Source organism: Gobio gobio (genome assembly GCF_949357685.1).
Source record: "Gobio gobio genome assembly, chromosome: 20".
Lineage (NCBI taxonomy): Eukaryota > Metazoa > Chordata > Actinopteri > Cypriniformes > Gobionidae > Gobio > Gobio gobio.
In genome coordinates this window covers 17363906-17388612 of record NC_137113.1, presented here as the reverse complement: position 1 = coordinate 17388612, position 24707 = coordinate 17363906, and the positions used below count along the sequence as shown (strand labels likewise).

General features: G+C 39.7%; 1 protein-coding gene across 6 annotated transcripts in view; it reads right to left on the bottom strand.

Moving 5' to 3' along the window:
- Nucleotides 1-24707, bottom strand: part of tcf7l2 (transcription factor 7 like 2) — a gene marked incomplete at its 3' end in the record, with an annotated part of 87651 nt that overhangs the window by 34919 nt on the left and 28025 nt on the right. For 4 of the 6 annotated variants that reach the window (XM_079846017.1, XM_079846018.1, XM_079846016.1 and 1 more), the window contains exon 4: nucleotides 21248-21349. In XM_079846017.1, the coding sequence (XP_079702143.1) occupies nucleotides 21248-21349 (102 nt within the window). Of the gene's footprint in view, nucleotides 1-14204; nucleotides 14265-21247; nucleotides 21350-24707 lie in introns of all 6 variants that reach the window. The other 2 variants (XM_079846014.1, XM_079846015.1) reach the window with 1 other exon arrangement.

The window sequence follows — 24707 nt, the reverse complement described above, 5'->3', positions numbered from 1 at the left end:
GCTGCGCAGACCGTTTAAAACAAGAAGACACCCCCTCACACACACACATACGCACACAAACTCTGAGCAGCCTCATATACGTCGCTTTCAAACAGTAACCACAAACCACTGATTAACGGAGACTTGTCTGCTTCACTATATTTTAAGTCTATGGCTATATTCTGACCCAGCCAGGCTATATATCTTAATTATGTGTTCTGTTTTTTTCCCTCCACAGGGGAGGCACGGGCTCCAGCGCTTCTGTACAAGGCCTCCTTAAATGAGAGCCTTACAAACTTTATGGTTTGTGTTTGCCGACAGCATTTGAGATTACACACCTCGCTCTGAGCTTCAAGAAAGCTGAAGCATGTTATTTCTGTGCCACTAGCGTCACCGAATGAAGTTGCATTCAAAACACAACAGATTTTCTTAACCTGTCTGCCACTGGCTGGACAAACAGGTACTCCCGTCCTCAAATTCACACCACTGGACGAGCCAGTGTAGCGTTAAAGGGATAGTTCACCCAAAAATCACCCTCACGTCATTGCAAACCTGTTAGATTTGCATCCCTTCGGTGAAACACAGAAGAAAATATTTAGAAAAATGCCTCATTGATGTTTTGTCTACGCAATGAAAGTCAATGATGTTTGGATCCCCAGGAATTTCATTGTATGGACAAAAACAGTTGAAACATTTCCACAAGTGTATGATATAGTGAATTTTGGGGTAAAATATATCCTTAACAATGCCCAGCATAGTCTCAGCGGCCTCAAAGACGACTTCTAATGGTCTCCATTTCAGAGAAATGAATATGCATTTCGTGCAGGCAGATGGAGTCTTTGTCCACACGTAAATCTGGGAAATCTTGATAACAGACGGCGAACGCTCTGCGGCGGCACGTTGTCGGCGGGGTGCGATGGCCGTGTGGCATGGCCGATCGAACAGCTAAAGGAACATGGCACTCTCACAGTGATTATCCCACTCTCCTCTGGCTCCCGGTTTCGGGGTCAGCGGTGCTTCTGAAACACGGCTGGCCTTGCCATTTCAATGATTGAATTTGGTCTGGATCCCTCAATCGATTGTGTGCAGTGACCCCTGAGAGCCCCCCCACGAGAACGGCCCGCCGCACCTCACGCATGGCCTAAAGGAGAGCATCTGCACGCAAACACACAAAAACACTTGCAGACAGACTCTAACACTCATACACACTCATGTCACTAAGAGAACTAGGGACCTGTGTTGAAAAGGTACTAACTAAAAGTGGTGATGCAACTAACCCCTTTTTTGAGTTTGTAATAGGAGCTTAGCGGTTTTAAGCTAATTTTGCCAACAATTAGTGGTAGGTAAGCCTGATTAATTTGAGATAATCAGTTTGTTCAAATCGTTCGCCTCAATAGGTCAATTAACATAAAAAACACTGACATCTTTTAGCATTTTAGGTCTTGTTCTTAAAAGTGAAATATTCATTTAAATGCTGTTGTTCATTACTATCTTTTTGCCAAGTATATTATAAATAAATACTAGTGTGTATGTGTGTGTATATAAATACATGCATACATTCATTACATTATTATATAATTTAAAAAAAAAAATATATATATATATATATATACACACTCAAATTTAAATAAAATATAAATAAAAGTATAGAATAAAAAATATTATATACATCATTTGTATATGTATACATCCTATACAAATAATATCATTTAATAAGTAACTTCAAAAGTAGGTAACCTGTAGTTTCAAGACTCAAAAGAGTAGTCTAACTAAAGTTTAATTGCTTCAAACAATGCGTAGCTTGTAGCTTCAAGCTTCTAAGTAGCTTCCCCAACACTGCTAGGGCCTACAGTCTTAAGACCGACAAGTATTTCAGCACCTGGCATGGCACACATCATCAACACCCTCCTTAAATGTTCCTGGCAGGCGATATTTAACCGCAGAAGGCTGAACCGGGTTCACCGGTGGGTGATTTCTCCCTGGTTGACACACCAGCAGAGTGAGTACATGTGAAAGTGAATGTGTGAATCATTTTTAGACCTGTGCACTCTTGTTCTGCTGGCTGACAGCGAAGGAAGAATATAATCCTCGTCCTCCAGTAGCAGTGGCACACGACAAGTCTAAACTCATTGAGCGCCACAAACAAACACTCTTCTGGGCTCATGCTACACATTATGCACACATACACGCACGCGGCAAGATGGTGGAACGCTGTGGCAAATGCAGCGTGCCGGCCTCCAGACCCTGCAGTTTGTTTAGTAACACTTGAGCTTATGACGCCCGAAGGGTGCAATTAAGTCCAATTACAGTCTGTGGTTTTTATTAAGAGCTACAAGCTGGCCAGGCTGCGGGGCCAGTGAGCGGAGCGCACACACGCACAGAAGTCGAGTTCAGCACTGCTAAATCAAACCGATTCAGACACAGTAAAAGGAATAAATTATGACTTACTCTGTAAGTACAATAAAGGTTATAGAGAGAGAGATTGCTACATATTGCTCAATAACCAGAAAAGTTTAATAAATGACAAATGAGAGATGAATGCCATACTGACTTTGAATAACTAAACAAGATTATTACATATTATTGTGACCCAGATATTGATATAATGTAATATTCCCAACCTTGAAATGGGAAATTTTAATTGAAAATAATAATTGAGATATTATCGAGATGCCACGACTGCCCATCATTATTATCTGAGAGGCCTTCTTTATTTTCCGAGCCTCTGAAATTGGGGACAGGTCAAAGGGTCAGGTGACCTCACACACCCCGGCGATGTCACCAGGGTAAGCCAGAGATCCCCATACAAAGGGACGGTACAAATGAAAGGCAAGCGAATGCAAACGTTAGAGGTCACTGCACTCAGGGCTTTACTTGTGCGACGCGAGATAAGTACTCTGAACTCTCCCTCCGGCTAGATACCGCAGGGCACAAGACCCTTTCGGTGCTGAATACGTAAATCTGATCAATATCGTGAGCGAGATCCTTTATGAAAGACAGCTCAACCCCAATTCAACTTCGCTGATAAAGAGAGAGCGAAATAAACTGAAGGAAACACCCAAAATACTAATAGCGCGGCCCTTTTGATGAAAATGGCAGGGGCAGATGTCACAAAGCATTCTGGGGTTTTAGTCACGTGAGCTTGCGCTAGGGATACTTGGGCGCATGACAAGTGAGCTACAGCTGTGACGGAACAAATAACAAGCACATCCTTCGGCATTCATCAGCGCATCAAAAACCAGCCCTGTATCAATCTGTCGTTCGCAGGGAGCGGTGAGAGAGTGAAGCATTTTCCTCTTTGTGTTCCTGTTATTGGGCTGTTAGCTGATCGCTATCATCCCCCTCTTCTCCGCACTGCGCTTGGACACGTTTCAAAAAGACGGGAGTCTTTTTTCCCCCTTTCTGTAAGGAAACCGTCTCCTTAATGGCTTTCAAAACAGGAAGCACAACAATAAAAGTGAAAAGTGAGAATGCTCGCTGCAGACATCTTTTCCCTTTTGCAGCGCGACGCCGTGCATCACGCTCTCTGGCGTATACACACGCACTCGCACAAACAGACAAGCACACACAGTGACGCTGACACACTGACCTTCAGACATTCCTCATTCTGTCTAGTGTGATTCTCTAATGTAATGACTGCGTGTTGCAAAAATAACTAATTCTCTCTCGGCGGATACATTAGTTAGATGTGAAAGGGATAGCACGCCCAAAAACGAAAGCTGTCATCTACTCACCCTCACTTTTAATCACATCTACAGTAAAAGTAGATGGTGACTGACTACAGCTATTAAGCTCCCAAAAAGACAGAGAAATAAACTTGTACAACTTTCATTGTATGGAAAGGAGCAGTTAGAACATTTTGTCTTTTGTGAATAGATTATGGTCTGGAATCCTTGGATTCATTGACAGCAAATTTAGAAATGTTACAAGTATTATTGACAAATAATGGACTCAAATTTAGAAACCGGTTAAAAGTTTGGGGTCTACATCTTGTAAGAAGTCTCTTATGCTCACAAAGTCAAATCAAAAATAAAGTTATATTTAGAAATATTATATACAATTTAAAATAACTGTTTTCTATTTGAATATATATTCAAATGTAATTTATTCCTGTGATAACAAAGCACATTTTCAGCATCATTACTCCAGTCTCCAGTGTCACATGATCCTTCAGGAATCACTCTAATATGCCGATTTGGTGCTCAAGAAACATTTTTTATCAATGTTGAAAACAGCTGTTCTGCTTTAAAAAAAAACTGCCATCAGGATACTTTGATGAATAGAAAGTTCAAAATAACAATTTATTTGAAATGTATTTATGTCTTTACTGTCACTTTTGATCCATTTAATGCATCCTTGGTGAGTAAAAGTATGAATTTCTTAAAAAAAAAAAAAAAAACTTTGATCTCAAACTTGTGTAATCCATAATTTTGTGTTTTTATGCTATATTCCAAACAACTTCATTACGACACAAAGTCTTCATCTAACTTTCTCTGGCTTTAACACAGCCATCCTTTACAGAGGATCCCTGACCGGACCCTAACTCCAACCCATCAGAGACCTTCAACATGCCACGAGAAGCGCTTTCAGTTCAGCGGCACAAAAAGCTCAGAGAGACAGCTACATGTACTTCCTCACAGCTGGATAAAACAAATCTTAACAGCACAAGTACGCCTCACCAAAGCGCTTCATATTTTCTGTACACCCTCAAACGTATCGTGTTGTCTCTAGGTACCAGGAACCTATCTATCATTTCAGTCTAAAAACAGAATCTGCATCACCCTCTTCAGTGCGAGCAACCCCCCCCCCCGAATTGATTTCTCCCAGTCGAGGCCTTTCCCAGTGCGGACCGCATCCGCAACAGTGTCATCTTTACCGCCAGTCCTCTTTTAACTGGCTTTTACTCTAGTGGCGGAATGTACAAACGATGAAGGCGGAGGGGAAGAAAGAAACAGAAAAACTGATACATGCGCTCCAAAGTTTCGTCTATTGATTTCTTTTTGATGCTTAGCCGAAAAAAAAGGGAAGGAGTTCAAAGCTGAGGAGATCTTTTTTTGATCACCACTAGAATAGCTGTGCTGGTAGTCGGCATGGAAGCAGCGGTGCTAGACGGAAAGTGTCGGTGTGGATTCCTTTGTTCTGGCCGAAGCCCCGTGGCAAGGACCCTGACCTGGTGTGGTCAGCGTGGTCTTTAGAGAGGCGCAACATTAACACGTGCTGAGGGGTAATCATGAAGAAATTCAGAGCTGCCCATTCATATGCCTCCCTGCCGGACACAAAGAGAATACGTTTGGCTACTGCACTGTGGTTAACTGCAGACAACTGCTTACAGTCACATAAGGAGCTATTCAGAAACTACGGGGAACAGAGTGTTGGGAATTTAAATTTTATAAAAATTAAATTCCATTAAAAAAAATATGGCGACTGAATTTTTTTTTTTTTAATGTTAGGTTCTTGAAGGCCAGTATTTTTTTATTGATGTGCACAGAACAATGTACAAAAACACTGTACAACATTAATGGCTGATGCTAAAATTACATATTATAGCAATCGATTAATCGCATCCAAAATAAAAGTTTGTGTTTACATAATATATGTGTGTGTTCTGTGTATAATTATTATGTACGTTAATATAAATACACACATGCATGTATATGTTTAAGAAGAATTTGATATGTATATATAAGATAAATTATATAAATATATATACAGTATATGTAAATATACATGTGTTTATTTATACATACATAATAATTATACACAGAACACACATATATTATGTAAACACAAACGATTAATCGATTGCCTAGCACTAATTATTTTATTAAAATAAAAAATAAAATGTATGAATCATTGAAATGCTACTATTAAGTTTAAGCATTTCATTTAACAGTGTGTTTTAACATATTTTTTATATTTTAAAGATTAACTGTAAGAGAGAGTCAGATGATAAAAAAGATCTACATTTTTGAGAATGAGCATGCATGATTAAACAGCCACATGAAATATCGACCAATAGAGATGCATTTAAAATATCTTGAATATCGGCTAATAATCAATACGGTTCCGGTATGCAACTCTGACCATTTGATGCAAATAAACAATAGAATCAAAGAAACCAGAATCAATACGTGGCATTCCTATCCTTAGTCAGGAGGAGGTGAGGGGGAATATAGTGGATGTGGAGAAAAGCAGGGTAGAAAAGAGAATGACAGGTTGATGGAAAAGGCCAGAAGACAGAAGCAGAGAGAAGAGGAAGATGGCAGTTTACCCCTGTGATGTGTGGGATGGAATCATTCTGCTCTGCACTGTCAATAATATATGGCACGGACCATGTGATAAATGGGCAGGTGGAGCAGAAGGAACTTTAACACCTACTGTAGGTTTGTTCTGCTCCATCTATGAAGCTTGTTCCACTGGATCCAGGCTCTCTGTGATATGCAGCTGTGTTCACCGGTGGCTACAATTAGACCATCAAACCCATTCCAGCCGGGAATCGGCACACATCTCCAGAGCCTGTGCTCCAAAGAGACGGCCAACTTGTAGATCTGGGGGTGGTAGTCTTTGATGTGCCGTGCATGGCAGAAGCCTCTCTTTTTGCTCATATTAACGGCGAGAAGATATAACAATTAAAGGAGAAGGCAGCGGGTAGACAGGCAGCCAGCGTGGCTGCACATCCTGAGCTCAAATTAGCATACTGGAAGTCCTCCAAAAGGCGTACGAGCTAATAGTAGCTGAGGAACCAGAAGAACCAAACGTTTATAAAGGAACACCCAGCGGCAGGCTGGGTTTAATAGGGTAATTAGACACACAGACAACTGGTTATAAAATTATAGCACAACCATAATATTTTGAAAAAGCTTCGATGTTAAAATGATCTAATGTTTTAGTTTGCGGTGGGCCTCCAGACGTGCGGCCACATAAGGTGGAGCATGATTCCACTTCCTGGACCAGTGCCGCACTACAGCTAGCTTTGCTTTTTTATATAAAAAGACAAGAGTTCACTACAGCTGATCTGGATGAGAGGCGTCCAATAACATTACATTAGCCATGTGGTATCGGTTTGCTTCCTTCTGGACCCAAACCATATCACGGCTGACAGACACATGCATTTCAATGCTTGAATACAAACAGTTCTGCAAGATCAGTTCATAAACACTGCATAAAAATACAGCAGTTTTATATAGCGTAAACTGGTCTTAATTACCAGAGGGATTATTTCTTGGCATCATGCATGTGCATGTCATAATTAACACAGTATCGCAGAGCTATTGCCAAAGAGCGGTTCATGGTGAGGCAGTGGTCTTTTCAATAACCTGCAAACTATGGAGCACATAAAAACCCACTCAGAGCATTCATCCGTCTGTCTGACACTATGATTAAGGAATGCTCCTCGAAAACACTCGTAAAACAGCTGTGCTGCCGTAACAGATCTTATGTGGTATCTCAACACAAGGTGGAGACAGCGTTAAAAAACGTCCAATTAATGTTTACGTTTACAATAGGGGGGAAATAAAATGGAGACGGGTGAAAGTCTCCGGGCTTTCCAACAGGTGCTGGGGAAAAAGGGATAAAAAGGCACTCTGCATCTTAAGGATAGTGGTGACATCTCAGCTTTTTCTCTGTTCGCATCAGAGGTAGAAGAGAAAGGAAAAAAATCCGTTGTGTGAAGAAAAATGTCTTGTTACGGAGGAACGGAGCATGTCGTAGATAAGAGTAGGCCGGTGTTCAAAGGGATACAGGCCAGTGAAGCGCTCGCTTCTTTCTCCACGTCGCTGCACTGTCCTTAATGAGCCTCCCAATAAAGCCTCGTCTCCTGTCTGCTGTCCGCAGACGGCTTGTCTGTCTCACTTCAATCATGACCCGCAATTTTATTTATTCATTTTATTCGTTACTTATTTTTACTGAACTCAGGATGGTTCACAATACCGATAAACAAATACAACACACATAATATGTTTATATATTGCTATTATTTTGAAGTTTTACATACTTTCTATCGACAGAGACAGCTGAAAGGAGACAGGAAACTATTGGGCGTAGAAGGGCTGGATGGTGTGACAATTGCCAAATTGTATATTGTCAAAAGATTGTATTTATTACAATCTTAAATTAAATGCATAAAAAGTTTTCAAACATTTAATAAAATCCATTGGGACACAACAACAGGCAGATTGGAACCTGCATCTCCCACATGAGCATCAAGGAGCCCAGAGAATGAGTGCAAAGTGCTCAACAATGTATAAAACGTTGATATAAATGTTTAAACATTTGCATTTCACCGGCAAACAAAAATCTTGTGGTCAGAGCAGTGACAGATACTCCTGGACTTGTCAGGGCTGCCCAGTTAGCTGCCTCTCATAAATTAAGCCTAAATACAACACATCTGTTTTCACCACAGCGCCGTGCAGACGAGCAGTGGTAGACATTCCTCTCATATCTGAAACAAAGCTAAATAAATGATAAAGAGAGCATGTGCACACCTGCAACAGCGTGCCAGAACAAGACCGCTTTAACTCACTGAATCGTTCAAAAAAAGGCTGAACTAAAAAGAAACAATAAAAACAAAGAGATTTTTTGACTGAGAAAAAACAGCCTCGTGTCATCTTTCTCTTTTTAAAGCCATAATAGAGACAAAAAAACTTGGCTCAGACTGCACTTACTGTAGAGAAACATCAAAAAAACAAAGACGCAAATAAACAGTAAAAAGATGTCTGCAAAGAAACTGCTGAGAGGGGCGAAATCAAATAAATTGGAAGTTTGTTTCACAAAAGGCGAGCTGAAGCACATCTGAAAACAATCTGAAGAGAGAGAGAGAGAGAGAGAGAGAGAGAGAGAGAGAGAGAGAGAGAGAGAGAGAGAGAGAGAGAGAGAGAGAGAGAGAGAGAGAGAGAGAGAGAGAGAGAGAGAGAGAGAGAGAGAGAGAGAGAGAGAGGAGAGAGAGGACAATGCAAAAACGACTCCAAAATCAAGATACTGACTGACTTCCAAAAAAAAAAAAAAAAACGTGCTGCTCTCTTAGTGAGGGCTATGGAAGTAAATGTGATTTCGGCCAGCTTAAGTGCTCCCTAGAAGGGCGTTTTAGGGGCCAACGCACACATGCACACACAGACGCACGAAAAGAGGGAAGGTGTTAAACTTATCTGTCACTGCACATTCAGCCATAACAATAAATTATTCTTTGGGAATGTCAGTTTCACCCCTCCCCAATTCTTTGCTTCCTCCTTTCTTTCTCACTTACTTCGACACAGCTCACAGCACGCACACAGAACTTCTGAATCTCACCACATCGTGTAGCCAAAACTGTCTGGCCATAAAGCAGTCAGCGTTTGCATCTGAAGCAGGGGGGTAGATTTCGTCCAACCTAAACAAAGGATTAGCGAAGGAACATGCTGTAGGACTCTAGGTGATTTCAACAGACCCCCGACCGCCACTACCTTCACGTGCCCAGGGGCCAAATTCCACATGATGGAAACCCTGAACATGAATTTGTGTAACCACACATTTGACGGAAAATACTATTAATTTTCACTTCAATTCAATGATGCCGTGGACATATCTGGGAGTGTGGTGAGCGAGAAGCTTACTAAAACAACCGGGCCGCTTCCAAAAAAAGCTCCTCATTCTACAGGCCACCCGAGGGACTGAGTCTAAATCACTTCAACTTCCTCTTGAAAGTTCACCTAAATCTTCCTGGAAGCACAACAGGCATGCTCAAATGAAAATAAAGAGAGTTAATTGGTAAAAACAACAGTTATTATCAAAAAAAAGAGGACAGAATTGGAACCAATAGGCCTACTCAAAATGTAAAGATATGTCTACAAGTATGCTTTTGGTACACTGGGATTATGTCTCATAATAACGTTGTAATTATTAAATTATTAATTAAGCACATTAATTATTCTATATTTTAAGTCTGGTATATTATTTTGCCTATATATACTGTATATATAACTACTTAGATGTGTAAACGCCACAAAGCGTTCATCAATACCCACCTTTTTGGCCTTTTGCTATTATTTATAGGCAACATATTATATTATTTTGCCTGTATATCTACAAATTAAGTAGTCTCAGGTTGACTACCAAAACTGAAATATTAGGGATGCTCCGATCAGGATTTTCGCTAGCCGATATGACTACCGATTTCTTGTCATCATGATTGGCCGATACCAATCCCGATCATTCAAGCTTTATATAAATGATACATATATATAGCTCTCTGTTGACTGTCACAAAGCGTTCGTCAATACCCACCATACCGAGATCAAGTTTCCATTAATTAAACTTAAAAATGACACTGGAAGACATGATCACTACACAATGGATCCCGGAAGTCCCATAGCTTTAGCCAAGCAGCATGTCATGTCACTCCGTGTGGATTTTCTCAAGATCTACGCATCATGTTATGTTGTGTGTGGGCTCGTTTGAATCAAGACAACCTGCTCTAAAGTAAAGATGTGCGATTTACAAGTGTTTCACAAAGTTATATACTGTTTGCATGCTCATCGGCTGCAACTTTTTATGTCATCAAATTGCGATCAGGTCATGAGATTGGCCAAATTTAGTGGCTATCAATCGAGTCATAGAATATGATTGCCAATCCCGATCTGCGACCGATTGATCAGAGCATCCCTAATATATACATTTCCACCGCATCAGCAAGAAAATCATTAGATTGAATTATAATTAGATAATAATTAGAAATAATAAAATACATAATATGATAAAATAATAGCTTTTATCCAATGGGAATTGAACAGATCATGAAGAGTTGCAGGTGGTCGTAGGGCAGGGGTCAAAAAGTAAGAGGAGTAAGTGACGTCAACCAAGAAATAATGAAAAAATTAATGAGCAAATTCTTAAAAATAACATGCATTTTATCTTTAAAACTGGAGTTTGCTTAGTCCTTATCTCGTCCCCCTCCTCTTCCTCAATCTCTTATCCTCAATTCTGAGCTACTTTCCCAAGCTACTCTATAACAGGCCTGTGAAAGGAGGTCACATATCAACTTACCAAGCGTCCCTCTCTGACCATATGACCCCTTCGGCAGCCCACGAGGCCCCATGTCATTCCATCACACTCTCCCTCGCTCGCTGTCCCCCACATTCACGTCTTCCAAACCACCATCTAAAAGCTGCCCCCCTCCCTTCGTCTGCCCATATCCCGACACTAATTGGTAAATCTGTTGAACCATAGCACGCCCAACAATGAGACACCTGGAGTTCTGTCAAAACAAGTTTCCCTGTGAAACAGCCTCAAGTGCTAATACAGTACGAGTCCTAGCTAACTCCGTCTTACTCAATGCCGTGCACGAATATAATGCGTGTGTGGGGTGGGGGAGGTGTTACAAAAAAGGTGTAGTGAAGTTCAGTGCAGAGGGGAAGTGTTAATGGCGCTATTAAAGTTTAGATTCTGGGAAGTTTGGGAAGGAGGAGCACGATGTTGTCTGGCTCCACTGGAAGCCCACAGGAAGTCCTTGTGGAAGTTTTGGCCCCGACAAAAATCTCAAACATTCTTGCAGTTCTTGTTCGACAGCACCCTCCCCGCCCACAATCCCTTCTGCACTCTCTCTCTATTTTAGACGGACCATGAGGAGTGCTCTACATAAACTCAGCGTGCTAACATGGCAACATGCTGTGGTTTGTGTGAAATCATGTGCAACTGAGCTTGAAAAACTAACCCGATTTAACTGAGAACATGGAACCTGCACATTTGCTTGCCAGTTAACACACACAAACACAAGCAGAAACACATACACGGAGGTATTAGGGTGACGTATGGACAAACATTTGGATTTGTATTATTGTTATTATTATTTAAACAAGCTTTCTATCTGGCTGTCTTTCACACACACATATGAAACAGAGATACGCTACTCAAGGAACTCTTGGTGAACCCTGCCAAACAAGTTCTGACAGAAACTCTTTATGAAAACAAAAAAGTTTCTGCCCCTGCAATTAGTGTCAGACAAAAAAAAACATATGAAGATTGTTTAGTAATTTTTATAAACTGTCACAACTTGCTTAATCAGCTAAACTATGGGGGTAAACCTGCTATGTTCTAGCACCATCAAACCAGTGTGAATTACTGTAGACCAATGCTAGTCTAACTCAGGGTCGGATTCACTGATTCACTAATGAATATATATATATATATATATATATATATATATATATATATATATATATATATATATATATTCATTAGATTAAATAACTGAAAAGTCTGTCATTTCAGCCTTAAACGGTTAGTTCACCCAAAAATGAAAACAAAATTCAAATCATCAATTACTCACCCTCATGTCTGATCATATTCAAAACACAAATGAAGATATTTTGGTCCATCCACTGACAGTTATGCAACTACCACTTTATCGCTTCAAAAAGTTCAAAAGTATATGCGAATAAAAAGCCTAAATTAAATCTGATCATTAAATAAAGGGATTGTGTCTCTTCAGAAAATGTGGACTTAACCGCTCGATACATATGGATTAGTTTTACGATCTCTTTATGAACTTTTGGAAGTGTCAGTGGTAGTTGCGTGGACTGTCACAGAAATCTCAGATTTCATTAAAATATCTTTATTCGTGTTTCGAAGATGAATGAAAAGGTTAACTTAAGGGTTTGGAACACAATGAGGGTGAGTAAATGATATAATTTACATTTTTGGGTGAACTAACCCTCTATGAAAATAAATATGAGAAGAATTCTTCAAGAATTGCACTTATTTCATCTTAAATACTTAGTATAAGACCAACAGTTCTGTCTAGATGTAAACCTTGTTAAACCTGCTAATCTCTTTGCTTTTGCTGCTACTAATATTGACATAAGGATTGGCTGCTGGACTCAAATTTAAGATTTTCACAGAATGAGGGTTAACATCTCGACATGACCTACATGACCCCGAGGGGCAGACAAAAATAAGAAAAGCATATCCCACAATGCCACAGCATTCTCCATAGTCCTAAACACAAGGCGATGAGCTAAACAAGCTTGCACTGCTGTTGAGTTTTGGCAGACCAAGGCTGCCCATCGTGCCCCCCTTTCAAATTCCACACACTGTTTGTGTCCGTCAAGGAGGGCCGAGGCGCAATTGAGACACTCAGCGGCAGTGGCCCCATGTTGCGTCACTCCACGCCACATCAAAACTGAAGAGTGGTGCCAGACAGGCACTCTGGTTCGCCGTTCTCATTCTTTCTCTCTGCGCCTCATGTCGATGGACAAGACAATTAGAAGAAGGCCCCGTCTCATCCAAACATCCTTAACCTTGACCCACGCAAACTGAGTCACGCACACATTTACACACACATGGGTGCGCGTGTGCATGCAAAAACACAAACCACTCCACCTCCTAACTTCTCGCTGGCAAACATTCAACCCCAGATGCTACAAATGAAAAGCATCCTCTTCATGCCAGCTGCTTCAGAGAAAAGGAAAAGAAATCAGAGAAATAATCGCCACCATTCCGGAAGATGCAGGAAAATAATTAACAAGGCGAGACGGGGCCTGCAAGCAGACAAAGATGAAGCTCAAGAGGCATTTCGGGCTGCCAGGAATCCAGAGATGCTGAATTTTACACCGCTGGAATGGTGCTGATGCTTTTTCTGTTAAACGCAAATACTGTATATCGTAACAGGGATCCTGCTAGAGACAAAATCATCATGTCAATGGACAGCAACAGTTTACAATTACCACACAAACTGAGCCAAGTCTGCTCATGAGGATGTGTGTTTGTGTGTGTGTGTACAAATGCAAAGCAGATTCAACCTCATTTTATGGGGGGGGGGAGAGAGCAAGAACACAGCAACAAACAATATCAAATACAGCAGAACATTACACTGTTATCAAAAACAAAATGGTTATAGAAATCTCCAATTGTAATGATTTTGATATTCTCATTCATTTCTTTTTTTTACCTACCCTGTTGGAAAACCCAGCTTAAGCGGGAAAACATGGTTGCTGGTTTCTAGCTGGTCAAAGCTGTTCCAAGCAGGTCATTAGCTAGTTCCCCGGCCACAATGTTCCAAAAACCAGCTGGACCACCTTTAGCTGGTTTGTTGTGGGTCATTGATGGTCTACCAGCTCAGACTGGCTAATGACCAGCTTGGACCAGGAAACAACCATTTTAGGCCAGCAATCAGCTCAAGCTGCATTTTCCAGCAGGTAATTCATTTAAACAATCAATAAGCCAGCTGCAAGAAACTTGGAATTCAGAATTCTCACCAAATGAAATTGGTGAACACTCAGATCAGTCTGTCCAGGGAATTCCAAGCAGAAGGGCCCCTGAAAGGCAAAGACGGACGTCCCGTGTCACAAACTGAGAACATGGTACACTCATCACTCAACCAGGGCATGAAGGCAAAAAGGCATGACTTTTAAAACCACACAAAATGTCTAGCTGTGTGCCACCCCTCTCCTTCCCTGTCTGTTTCCTCTATGACTGCAGTGCGGTGTCTGGCCGCTGCCAGGTACAAGCCCAAACATATCTTGCATACAACATACAACACACGCAGAATACAATAGTGCATGTTTGTTTACTGTGATTTGAGGTTATGATATTGTTAGCATGTTGGCGGTGTGTCTACATCAACTGACTGACAAAAAGAGTACTGATGAGGCTTTAGGCACATTGAGGCTTTGTACACCATGTTCCTGTTGCGCAATGTCATTCAAAGAAAAGAAAGACAAGCAATGGTATAAATACTTCACACAGTTCACAAAAGAAAAATCTATTGCTCAGATGTTGCTCTTTCATAGCTGAAGAGACTTAATGGTATTCTCAATTGTTCTTGTTTTAAATACACTTTAATACTCGCCAAGACAGATGTTTTGAAATAATTCTGTGTATCTGACATTCAAGCGCAATATGCCGCTAAAGAGAACTGAATTCGGAATCGCATGCCGTTTGAGAGCCATGATGTGTGAGATGTGTGCGCGCTTCGGGTGTGTGTCAGTCAGCGCAAGTAACCAACTGAGATCTTTTTCGTGGCTTATTGCACTTCATAACTCTGTTTATGTCCTACACAATATTTTCTCATTCATGCATGTTCTTTTCATAAAACCCGAAACATTAAACACAAGTGCTTTGCTTCCAAGGACATACGTAACTTTTTTAAAATAATATATAATAAAAGTAGCCTACTTTATTTACAATAAAACAGTACATGAATATGTTTTTTTTTTTGATTGTTTTGAATCATTCACATCAGCACCGTGATGCATCGTACAAAACAATTATATTTCACAACTATAAACGTCACATGTTTCCTCAAACATCTTTATAATATGCTGATTTGGTACTCAAGAAACAGGATTTGTCAGGATTTTTTTGATTAATAGAAAGTTAAAAAATAAATATTTCGAACAATTGAATGCATCCTTGCCGAATAAAATTATTCATTTCTTTTTTTTAAATCTTACTGACCTCAATCTTTTGAAGGGTAATGTATCTTAAATGTTCCTAATATACCTTAAGAGAACACATCATGAATGCACAATATGGTATATCAGTTATCAACTGATATATTAAAGATCTGTTTATTGTTATCGGTAGATATTGGATATTTATTAGTGCAAAAGTTAATCTTTAAAAACAATAATAATTTTTATCAAATCTCAAAATGAATATTCTTTATTTATACTGTATCATAATGTTGAGATGCCTAAATTCACTTGAAATATTTGAAATAATTGCTTTTAAAATTCATTGCTTGTTCATTTACATGGATCAAATTTGTGAAAATTACCATGCCATTAAAATAATTATCGGAGAGAACATAGAATTTTAATATTGGTGCATCCCTAAAACAAATCATACACCTGCAAATCTGATCACAGTATGTTGAGATCACTAAGAGACTAAAATAACACATTCTCAGAATTAAAATCTGAGAACAAATCTGTGGAGATTTAAAATCTCCATTTGAGCATCTAATCTCACTGCTGTCTGGGAGAAACAATTATTTGAGAGATATTAAAGAGATGACATATTGTGCCCTGCAAATGGTCATGTTAATTGGAAGACACACAAGAGTTGTGAGTGTCCTGGAGGTTAAGGGTACATAACAATATAAAAGTTTCAAGGGCTGATGACCTTGACACCAGGTCCCTTGTAAAAGAGTTTGTTGACATTCCCTGAGTTTGAGTAAGGACATGCTCAAGGGAGGCCTTTCACACGCTACAAGAGCACATGCTGAGAGGTTCTCCGAGATTTGGCCAAAGGTCTTAGACCAAAGACATCTCCTGATTTTACAGGGCCCTGTCAAAAACAGCGCAACTCCAGTTACAGTTACACACAAGTTACAACAGGCCCGGGTTACATCACTATGCACCAAACAACACTCAAAAAACATGGAAAAAGCAGAGGCTCTACGGAGAATGAGGGAGCGAGAAAAGAGAGAAATAGTAGAAAGGGAAGGAGAAAAGAAAAAGACAGTTGGTTCAGTGTCTTGTGGCTGTGACACTGGGGTCCTCATTAACAGCGAGGGGGCTGGGGTATCCCAGCATGCCTCTGGCCCTCCCAGCCATTGTCAAGCCAGTCCAGGTGCACCACCATTCAGTCCGGAAAAAAAGGCAGCAAATTATCCGGCAAAACCTACAGGCCCCGTGCTAGCTTGAGACGCTTCTCCTACTCAGCTGGAGTCTGGGAAAATGTCCTGCATACTGCATGTGTGTTCTTCATTTCGTTTACTCTGACTTTATTTTTAGCGTTGATTTCGATACTTTAAAAGCAGTTTTTACTTCAGCTCCCAGGCAGACTTGTGTTGTGACAGCAGACAGCAAGCATGCCCTCATCGTATGGCAGTTCAGGTGGGAGGTCCAGCTCTGTCAAAACGCAACACATTCCATCACTTCCTAAATACTAATTACCATACAGGAACAGACCAGGACTCCTCCAGCTATTCTTCCAAGCTCCACCCCTCCTATTCTTCCACGTTTCCCTGCGTTCTAACTGTTCCCGCGTTTTCCTGCTGTTGGTTCACTTGCACACAGTGTTGCATGCATACGCACACTGCTGTGGGGCCTCGTGGGGAAATAGTTAACACTCCAGCCGTCCCCTGCTGCCTGTGAAAGCCCAGAAAACAATGGAGACATTGTCCAGTCTCAACAAGACTTGGAGCAAGAGGACAATGTGTGTGTGTGTAGTACGCCTGCATGAGGTTGTGTGGCGAGTGTATCCTTTTGCCTGAGCATTATTTTAGAGAGTACCATTAAAATATGAACTTAAAATACCTCTCTATAGTTGCTAGCCAGCAAACTTTATTTCATTTATTTTATTTGAATCTGACAAAATGGGTTAGATAAGATAATGTACAACACACACACGCACCTGGTTTCCATGTTTTATGAGGACTTTCCATAGGTATAATGATTTTTATACTGTACAAACTGTATATTCGATCCCCGACACTAAACCCTAAACCTATCCATCACAGAAAATGCTCAGCATTTTTACATTTTCAGAAAACATCACTAAGTATGATTTATAAGCGGTTTTCCTCATGGGGACCAGAATATTTCCCCACAAGGATTTTGGATATTGCGATCATTGTGGCGTTTGTCCCCCGTATGTTTGTTCTATTTTTTTTTTGTTCTATTTTTTTGTTTTGTTTTATTTATTATGACCAATTTTCTGTAAGGACCGAAATAAATAAACAATAATAATAACAAACAATAATAATGTAGGGTTTACCAGGACACACACACACACACACACAGCTTGGCAAAATGATTGCACTGGCTTTAACCTTATCATTTTAAGGTTTTAACCTTAGCCTTTATTATTATTAATATTATCAAAATAATCACTGCACGTTTTCTAAATTAGTTACCCCTTAGTTACTCAAAACAAACAGGTTTACAAACACCTCCACTAATTTCTTTGTCTTTTTTTTGTACATCCACGAGTCATTCAAATGGTTATTTCCTGTGTAAGTAGACAGTTCTAGGCAAAAAGCTGGAAATGACCAGACTTTATGCTGTGAGTCAAACATCTGGCTATACCAGTCTAGTATGGACTACACCAAGTAAGGGGAAACATGGGGAAACACTACAGAACACTGACGGACAGCTGTGCATACAAGTCGAGAAGGAGAACGAGAACAGGAAACTGATCCCGGAACGAATGGCCAATGTGTCACAGATGTGGGGAAATCTCCTATCGGCCCGTTGTTTCCAAATGCTTCCCACTGGAATAAAAAAAATAAAAAATAAAAATCGCATGATCCAGCTCATACCGTCCTTCAGCCAAGGCTCTGTCCGATGCCAAATACACGCCACATGTGTTTCGCAGTCTACCTGTCTGAATTGTCGTGTCTATATTACATTCTTTATAAAGAAAGGGGCTTTACAAATCACATTATAAAACATTTTAGTTTAGATGGCAGTGGGACAAACGGCTTGCAGTACTTTTCAGTGATGGGCTCTTTATGAGTTGTGAACAGGTAGTAAATGCATGCTGAATGTGTGGGACTAAAAGGCTTTGAAAAGCCTGCGGGGCTCTTGAGTACTTCAAACATCCTGGCACTGCCTTCTATGGGCGTGGACAGAAACACGAGGGTCACTTCCTGTGCTCTATTCATAGAGCAGCGTGGAGTAGCACCTCTATGGCCACATGCGACAGAAAAAATGCTGATGGATTATGCGTGAACTGTTTCTATGGATACAGTCACACAGTTGGTGTTTGGGATTGACAACAGTACTTACTAACTAGTGTATGGATGCCTGGATCGCACAATTGTGATTTATATTTCATAATATAATATATCATTTTTATTTTATTTAATATTTAAAACAATTACTTTATTTTTACTCTGAGGCAGAAACAAGCATTCATACAGGTGTGACTCAAACTGTGCTTTTTATAACTTTAATACTGTCTATATGAATAAATAATCAACATCAAGTCCTTTTTCCATTCTCGTGATAGCCATAACAATGTTAAACAGTCACTTCGGTTATAAAATGCAGTATATAACAGAACGGTGTATGAAAATAACCATATTTAGCACTCTAAAACCGGACTGCTTATGAAGTATTCGCCTCACGTGTGCTACTTTTTTCTCTTTTGGTTGTATATGCACTTTTAAGACATGCGTGTTGTCTCTTTCTATCTGTGTCTTGTTCTTTGCTCTCGCTTCATCTTCCTCATTGCCGCACTGCCCTTTTACGGTATCGTCTCCTCTCTCCCGCTGTCCACCTGTGCTTTTGTATCTCTCTTATTGGTGATTGTTGGGTCACTTGAACTTCGGCTTATGTTCCTTATCTCACACCCATCGGCGCTCTCTTATCAGTCCACGACAGACAGGCGTCTTCAGAGCTATGGGTCAAGGTGGGCAGGTGTTCTTCCAATTTGACAGAGAAGAGAAACTACTGTTTACGGTACAATTTATTGATAAGGCCTTCACGTACAGAAGCATATAGTCCAACTTGAGGGGGAAAAAATATGGCATTCCACAGTTATCTATCCCTGACAATACCAACTGTCTCCAGATAGATTCACCAACAGCATGATGCAAACCAAGGAAACATCAAATCAAACACACGTCAGCACAAGAGAAACAGCACGGATGGGAGATAGAGAGAGAGAGAAAAAGATGGAAGGAAGCAGAAACAATGCAAAATACCACAATTAATTTGAACTTAACAGGTCAGGTCTTCTGCATATTGTACGAATGAACACATAAATAAATTACCGTAAATGCTTAAACATGCCATATAGACCAACATATCCAAATTACTCTCTCATAGCAGATCTTTAGGGCTGTTTTAAAAGGCAATAGAGAAAACTGCTCTGTGCTGATAAGCATTTACAGCCCCATGAGTCAGAGGGATAAAACTCAAGTGCAGTATTTACCTGAGCCCGTTCTTAACTACCTCCCACACATTTAATGATTCAGAGAGGGAGGACAATCATTTTTCTCTTTCACTTAAAAAAATGCACATGGGGTGGCTACCCCACATTTAAATGCAAAAATAGTTTACTGCCCATTCAGTATAAGTATTTAACGGCTCTTTAGTAGAACTGGTCTTTACAGTAAAAAATAAATAAATAAATAATAAAAACAGGCTATTCTTAACTTACAAGTCTCAGAATTATTTCATACTTTGTAATACTCTGTAAAATTGAAGTGGCATATACAGTTTACACTACCATTCGAAAGCTTTGTCTGCACAGGAATAAATAACATTTTAATTATTTACTTATTTTAAATGAATGATATTTCACAATATTACTGTATTTACTATATATTATAGCCTTGGTGATCAAAAGAGACTTTAAAAAGAAAAACGTTAAAAACTCTTACCCAAACTTTTGAATGGTAGTCTATATAATATCGCCAGATATATTACCCTTTAAATAGTCAATAGTTTTTAATTAATGTCACCGTGATCTTCTACTTCCTACTTTTGGTTCAGAAGAGAAAGATTGCATATTTTAAATGTGTATTTTTGCTAACTTGGGGAGTACAATCTCACATGCATGGCCTCAAAAAAAGTAAAAATTCTCTATAGTATGCCCAAAACAGAATTTGTTTATCTCTCTGACAAAATACTGTACTGGATTCAATGGATTATTTTATTGGATTCCTAGACATGACCTTGGAGGCAATCTGTTGCTTCCAGTAACTATGGAAACACAATGAAGCCCCCAAACTCCTGAACCACAATGGAAAGACCAAAATCAAATTTGGTCTATTGTCCAAGGAAGGGAATCAATAAAGTGAACGTTTTAACACAATAACATTACTTCAGCCCAGCAGCGTGGCTCATCTTGAAGACCTTATTGTCTATAGATTTTAAAAGAATGATACATTTTGAGTTAAGCACATGGATAACAGCACCCACAAATCCAGCACATAAAACTGCAAAATAAACATAGCATCTCTACTCCAGACACTCATTCTCTAAACCAAGCTTAGCATGGGCTTTAATTATCTGTCTCCAGCGTAAAAAGACGGTCTTGCCCTCTGCCACTTTGCGGCATCCAAACAGGGAAAAAAAGCTTCTGTTGTGCTACACTGATATCTCACCCTTGTGTTTCCACGAAGAAGCCATATTTCAAAACAATACCCATATGACATATAATATTCCAACACAATCTGGTCTTCAGTTTCTTATAGATCACTAGACATCCAATTGACAGCTGTAGATGAGGAGAGGAGTGTAAGGTCCCAAAGAACCAAACAATACAGGATACAGGAAGTAGTTTTGTTTTCATGAAATAAAGAGCTTTGTAAATGCAATGACTCATGGGTGTTACTTACAACGATGTGTGCTGGAGAAGGTGACCTGGCATCTTTAAGTGCTTGTCTACTCTGAAGACTTCCTGCTTGAACATCTAGCAGGGGCCATTTCATCTGTAGATACTGGATGGCAGAAAGAAAAGAATGGAGAAAAACAAAAGAAAAACATGTTAACAATGCAGAAAACAAAGGGAAACACAACATAAGAGCTAAAATATCTTGTAAAAAAATGACTGTGACATAGAAAGTAAAAGTAAACAAAAAAAGAAATTATGTCAAAAAGATCCAAGGTCGAATGATGCATGAGGTGGAACTTTTTGAAAATTGAAACTAATAGTGTTAAGATTCATCAACAATTCACACAGTCAGTTTTTGGTATTGACAACCGCATTTACTTATAGGATCTTGAAATATTCCTTTTCACACTTACTTAGCATTTTGAATAAATAACCATAGCGACATTGACCAAAGTAATATCAAAGATGGCGATGTCCATAAAACGGAAAAGTCTCATCATTTTTAACACGACAAGAGTCCAATCTAACCGCAAATTCATCCATCAAATCTTTATTAACCGACAAGAGGGTTTATATCTGGATGGAGAGCGGAACATTTGAGTCGCACGTACGCGTAGCACACAAAACTGGCGTAAACTGTAAGTTACCGAAACCACACATGAAAACACGCAACAGACAGAAGACATGGATTTGTGCAGTGCTCTCTCGCACTGTATGACGCGACAGATAACTAGTTGTCTAGTTCAGTTTCGTACACGTTTTCCGAGAATCGTGAAAATTGACAGTTATAGAAGGTGATTGTCACTCCTGTAAATAACTGAACTGTATGTGAACGTAACTGTATTAAGGACTCAAATACCAAATTGACAATTGCTGTGACAGCACATTTTAAACCACACTCAAATGCTTTCAGGTGAATAGGTTTGTCTCAATGAATCTTCCTGTATTAATCATGCCCAAATATTTTATTGGCCAATGGAATTCCAGGTGGACTTCAGCATTTTTCCCAGTACACATAATAAGGGTGTGGCATTGAGTCATTGCCGCGACTGTCCCCATGAATGATTGACCTGGACTTTATCAGAGCTAAACACATGCAAACAGCCCTTTCATGAACCCTTACATCCCTCTTAAAGCCAGCAGATGAAAATAATCACCATAATCACCATAAAAAGCTCTGTGACATTCAAATTGTTCATTCTTCAACTGTAACATTTTTGAGAGCTCAATATATTTATATATAACATTATATTTTCAACATTCATACAAAGAACTGTAGATACAAATCTGAGAATTCAATCCAGGTCACTCAGAAGTCAGCATTCCATCTTTCTTCTGCCTCTAATATCTCCATTCTCACACCCAGCCCTGAACTCTGACATGGAGTCTTGCTGACGGACAAAGTTTCTGGGGTCATATGTCTGTTCTCACCCATGGACTGCAGGATCTGCTTAGCAGACCAGACCTTTACATGTACCCTCTGTGCCTGAGTGACCTCTTACTCACATTTTGAGATCACATGCTGGGGCCCATTATAAACCTGCTGTTACTGTCCCAAAACTGGTTTACTTTAGTCCATTTGAACACAGCAAGTGAACTTGACCCCTGAACTTTTAACCCGTTTCCATAGAGGCTTAGAGACAACCGGCTGATTTTGAACCTGTGACCAAGACTAGGGTAATACTAGAGGGTATTACGGTTAAAGTCAAGTGTGATGGTTCAGTGTGGACATTCTATTCACTGAATTACGCAGGTCAGGGGTTAACTTGGCCCTAATTGCTGCTATTATGAGAAACCTGAACAGCAGCATAGACTTAAGGTAAAAAAGAGACCTTTGGAAACCGCTGCTCTGATCACTGACTAAATAAATTCAAATAAGCATTCAAACCATCTATGTTGCTAAATAGGAGAGATGAGTGGATTTGCATGTAGGCTTGGCTGATGTCAAAACATTTAAGAAGAAGAAAGAACGAAGACAAGGAAGCAATGTAGGTAGGTAGGAAACTAAGAAAAAAGCCTGAAAGAAAGTTGGGGTAGACAGCTGGGGCTCAATTTCTTAATCTTGGGTTAAAGGTTAAACTTCCCTTGAGCTTTTGATATATAAAAGGTCATGGTAATATAATATAAGAATATATAAGTTTCAGAGCTGAAAACTTTCTTGTTAGTCAAAGAAAAGCTTTTATTGACAGCTGGCTCAGCAAACGATCTGCGAAGGTGCGTCCCCATGGCGTCAGAGTGCAGTGAAACACCACCTTAACCGAAGAAGACGAATGCCTAATTCTGTAGCCCCACCCACCGATTCGTGCCTGGCATGTTAGATAATAGAGTGCCGAAGTAATGACGTCACTTTGTAGGCCAAAACGCGGAAGTGAGTTAGCATTTTAGCCCTATGGGTTCCCTCGCCCTAAAGTCTATGGGTTTTTTGAATGGGTTTTTGCTAAATCGCATGAAATAAGGTCTGTGGTTAACAATGCCTCTATATATTTTCACGTTTTAATCTATGACATAAAACACACTAGTTATAACCTGCTTGTGATTTTTTAAGACTTTATTGTGTCTTAAAAACGATGGTTGCTAACAAGTTGCTAAAAGGGACTACATCCTTTGGCGGGGACTTTAGACGTCATCGTGACAAACAGGCAATCTCTCACTAGCCCGGGTTTCAGCCTCACATATGAAGAACTTATGTGGCGTGAATAAATCGCGCTATTCGCGCAAAGTTGGATGCTTGAACATTTGGAGTTTACTCTCTTCACATGTTTGTCTCGTTGAGAAATGGCTGACATTGGCTGTGTTTACACGTCTTTTTGTGTTAAAATCTACTGTTAATGTGTGACAAAACTTAGTTTTAAGACTTTTTCAGTCGATAATGTAGTTGTTTAAAGCTCAAATCTGTGGTTTATTTATAAGAAGAGTGCCTATTTAAACATTTTATCTGGTGTTATCGGAGTTGTGAGCTCCAGTGAGTCAGCGGCGGTCAGCGCTTGTTTAGCCGGCGAGAGTTGACTTTCCTCGGCTAGTCCTTCTGCCGTCTGCCGCTGGCTCTGATGTCTCTGTGGCGTCTCCAGCTATAATTAGTCTTGTGGAGATTTAACGGCCCATATTTGCTCTCATGGATCTATAATTTGTTCCCTGGCAAATCGTTTAGGCTGAGTGCAAAGATAAGTTTCATTACTTGTTTATTTTTAGGCTATAACTGTACGTTACCGTTGTAAGTTAGCCGACTAGCACTGACTTTGAATGTTTGACTGAATTGTTTGCTTTATTTCATGTGTAAGTTAGCTTATTATACGTTTTGTATTATTGATCATACATAAACTTGCATTTAACAAAAAGAGACTGGGTTGTGTTCCATGTCATTTAATGTTATCACAGTGATAATCATATTGTCTGAAAAAACATTAACAAAAGATAAATCTCAGAGAGGCACGCATAAACAAAATTAGTTTCTAACATTTTTGGAA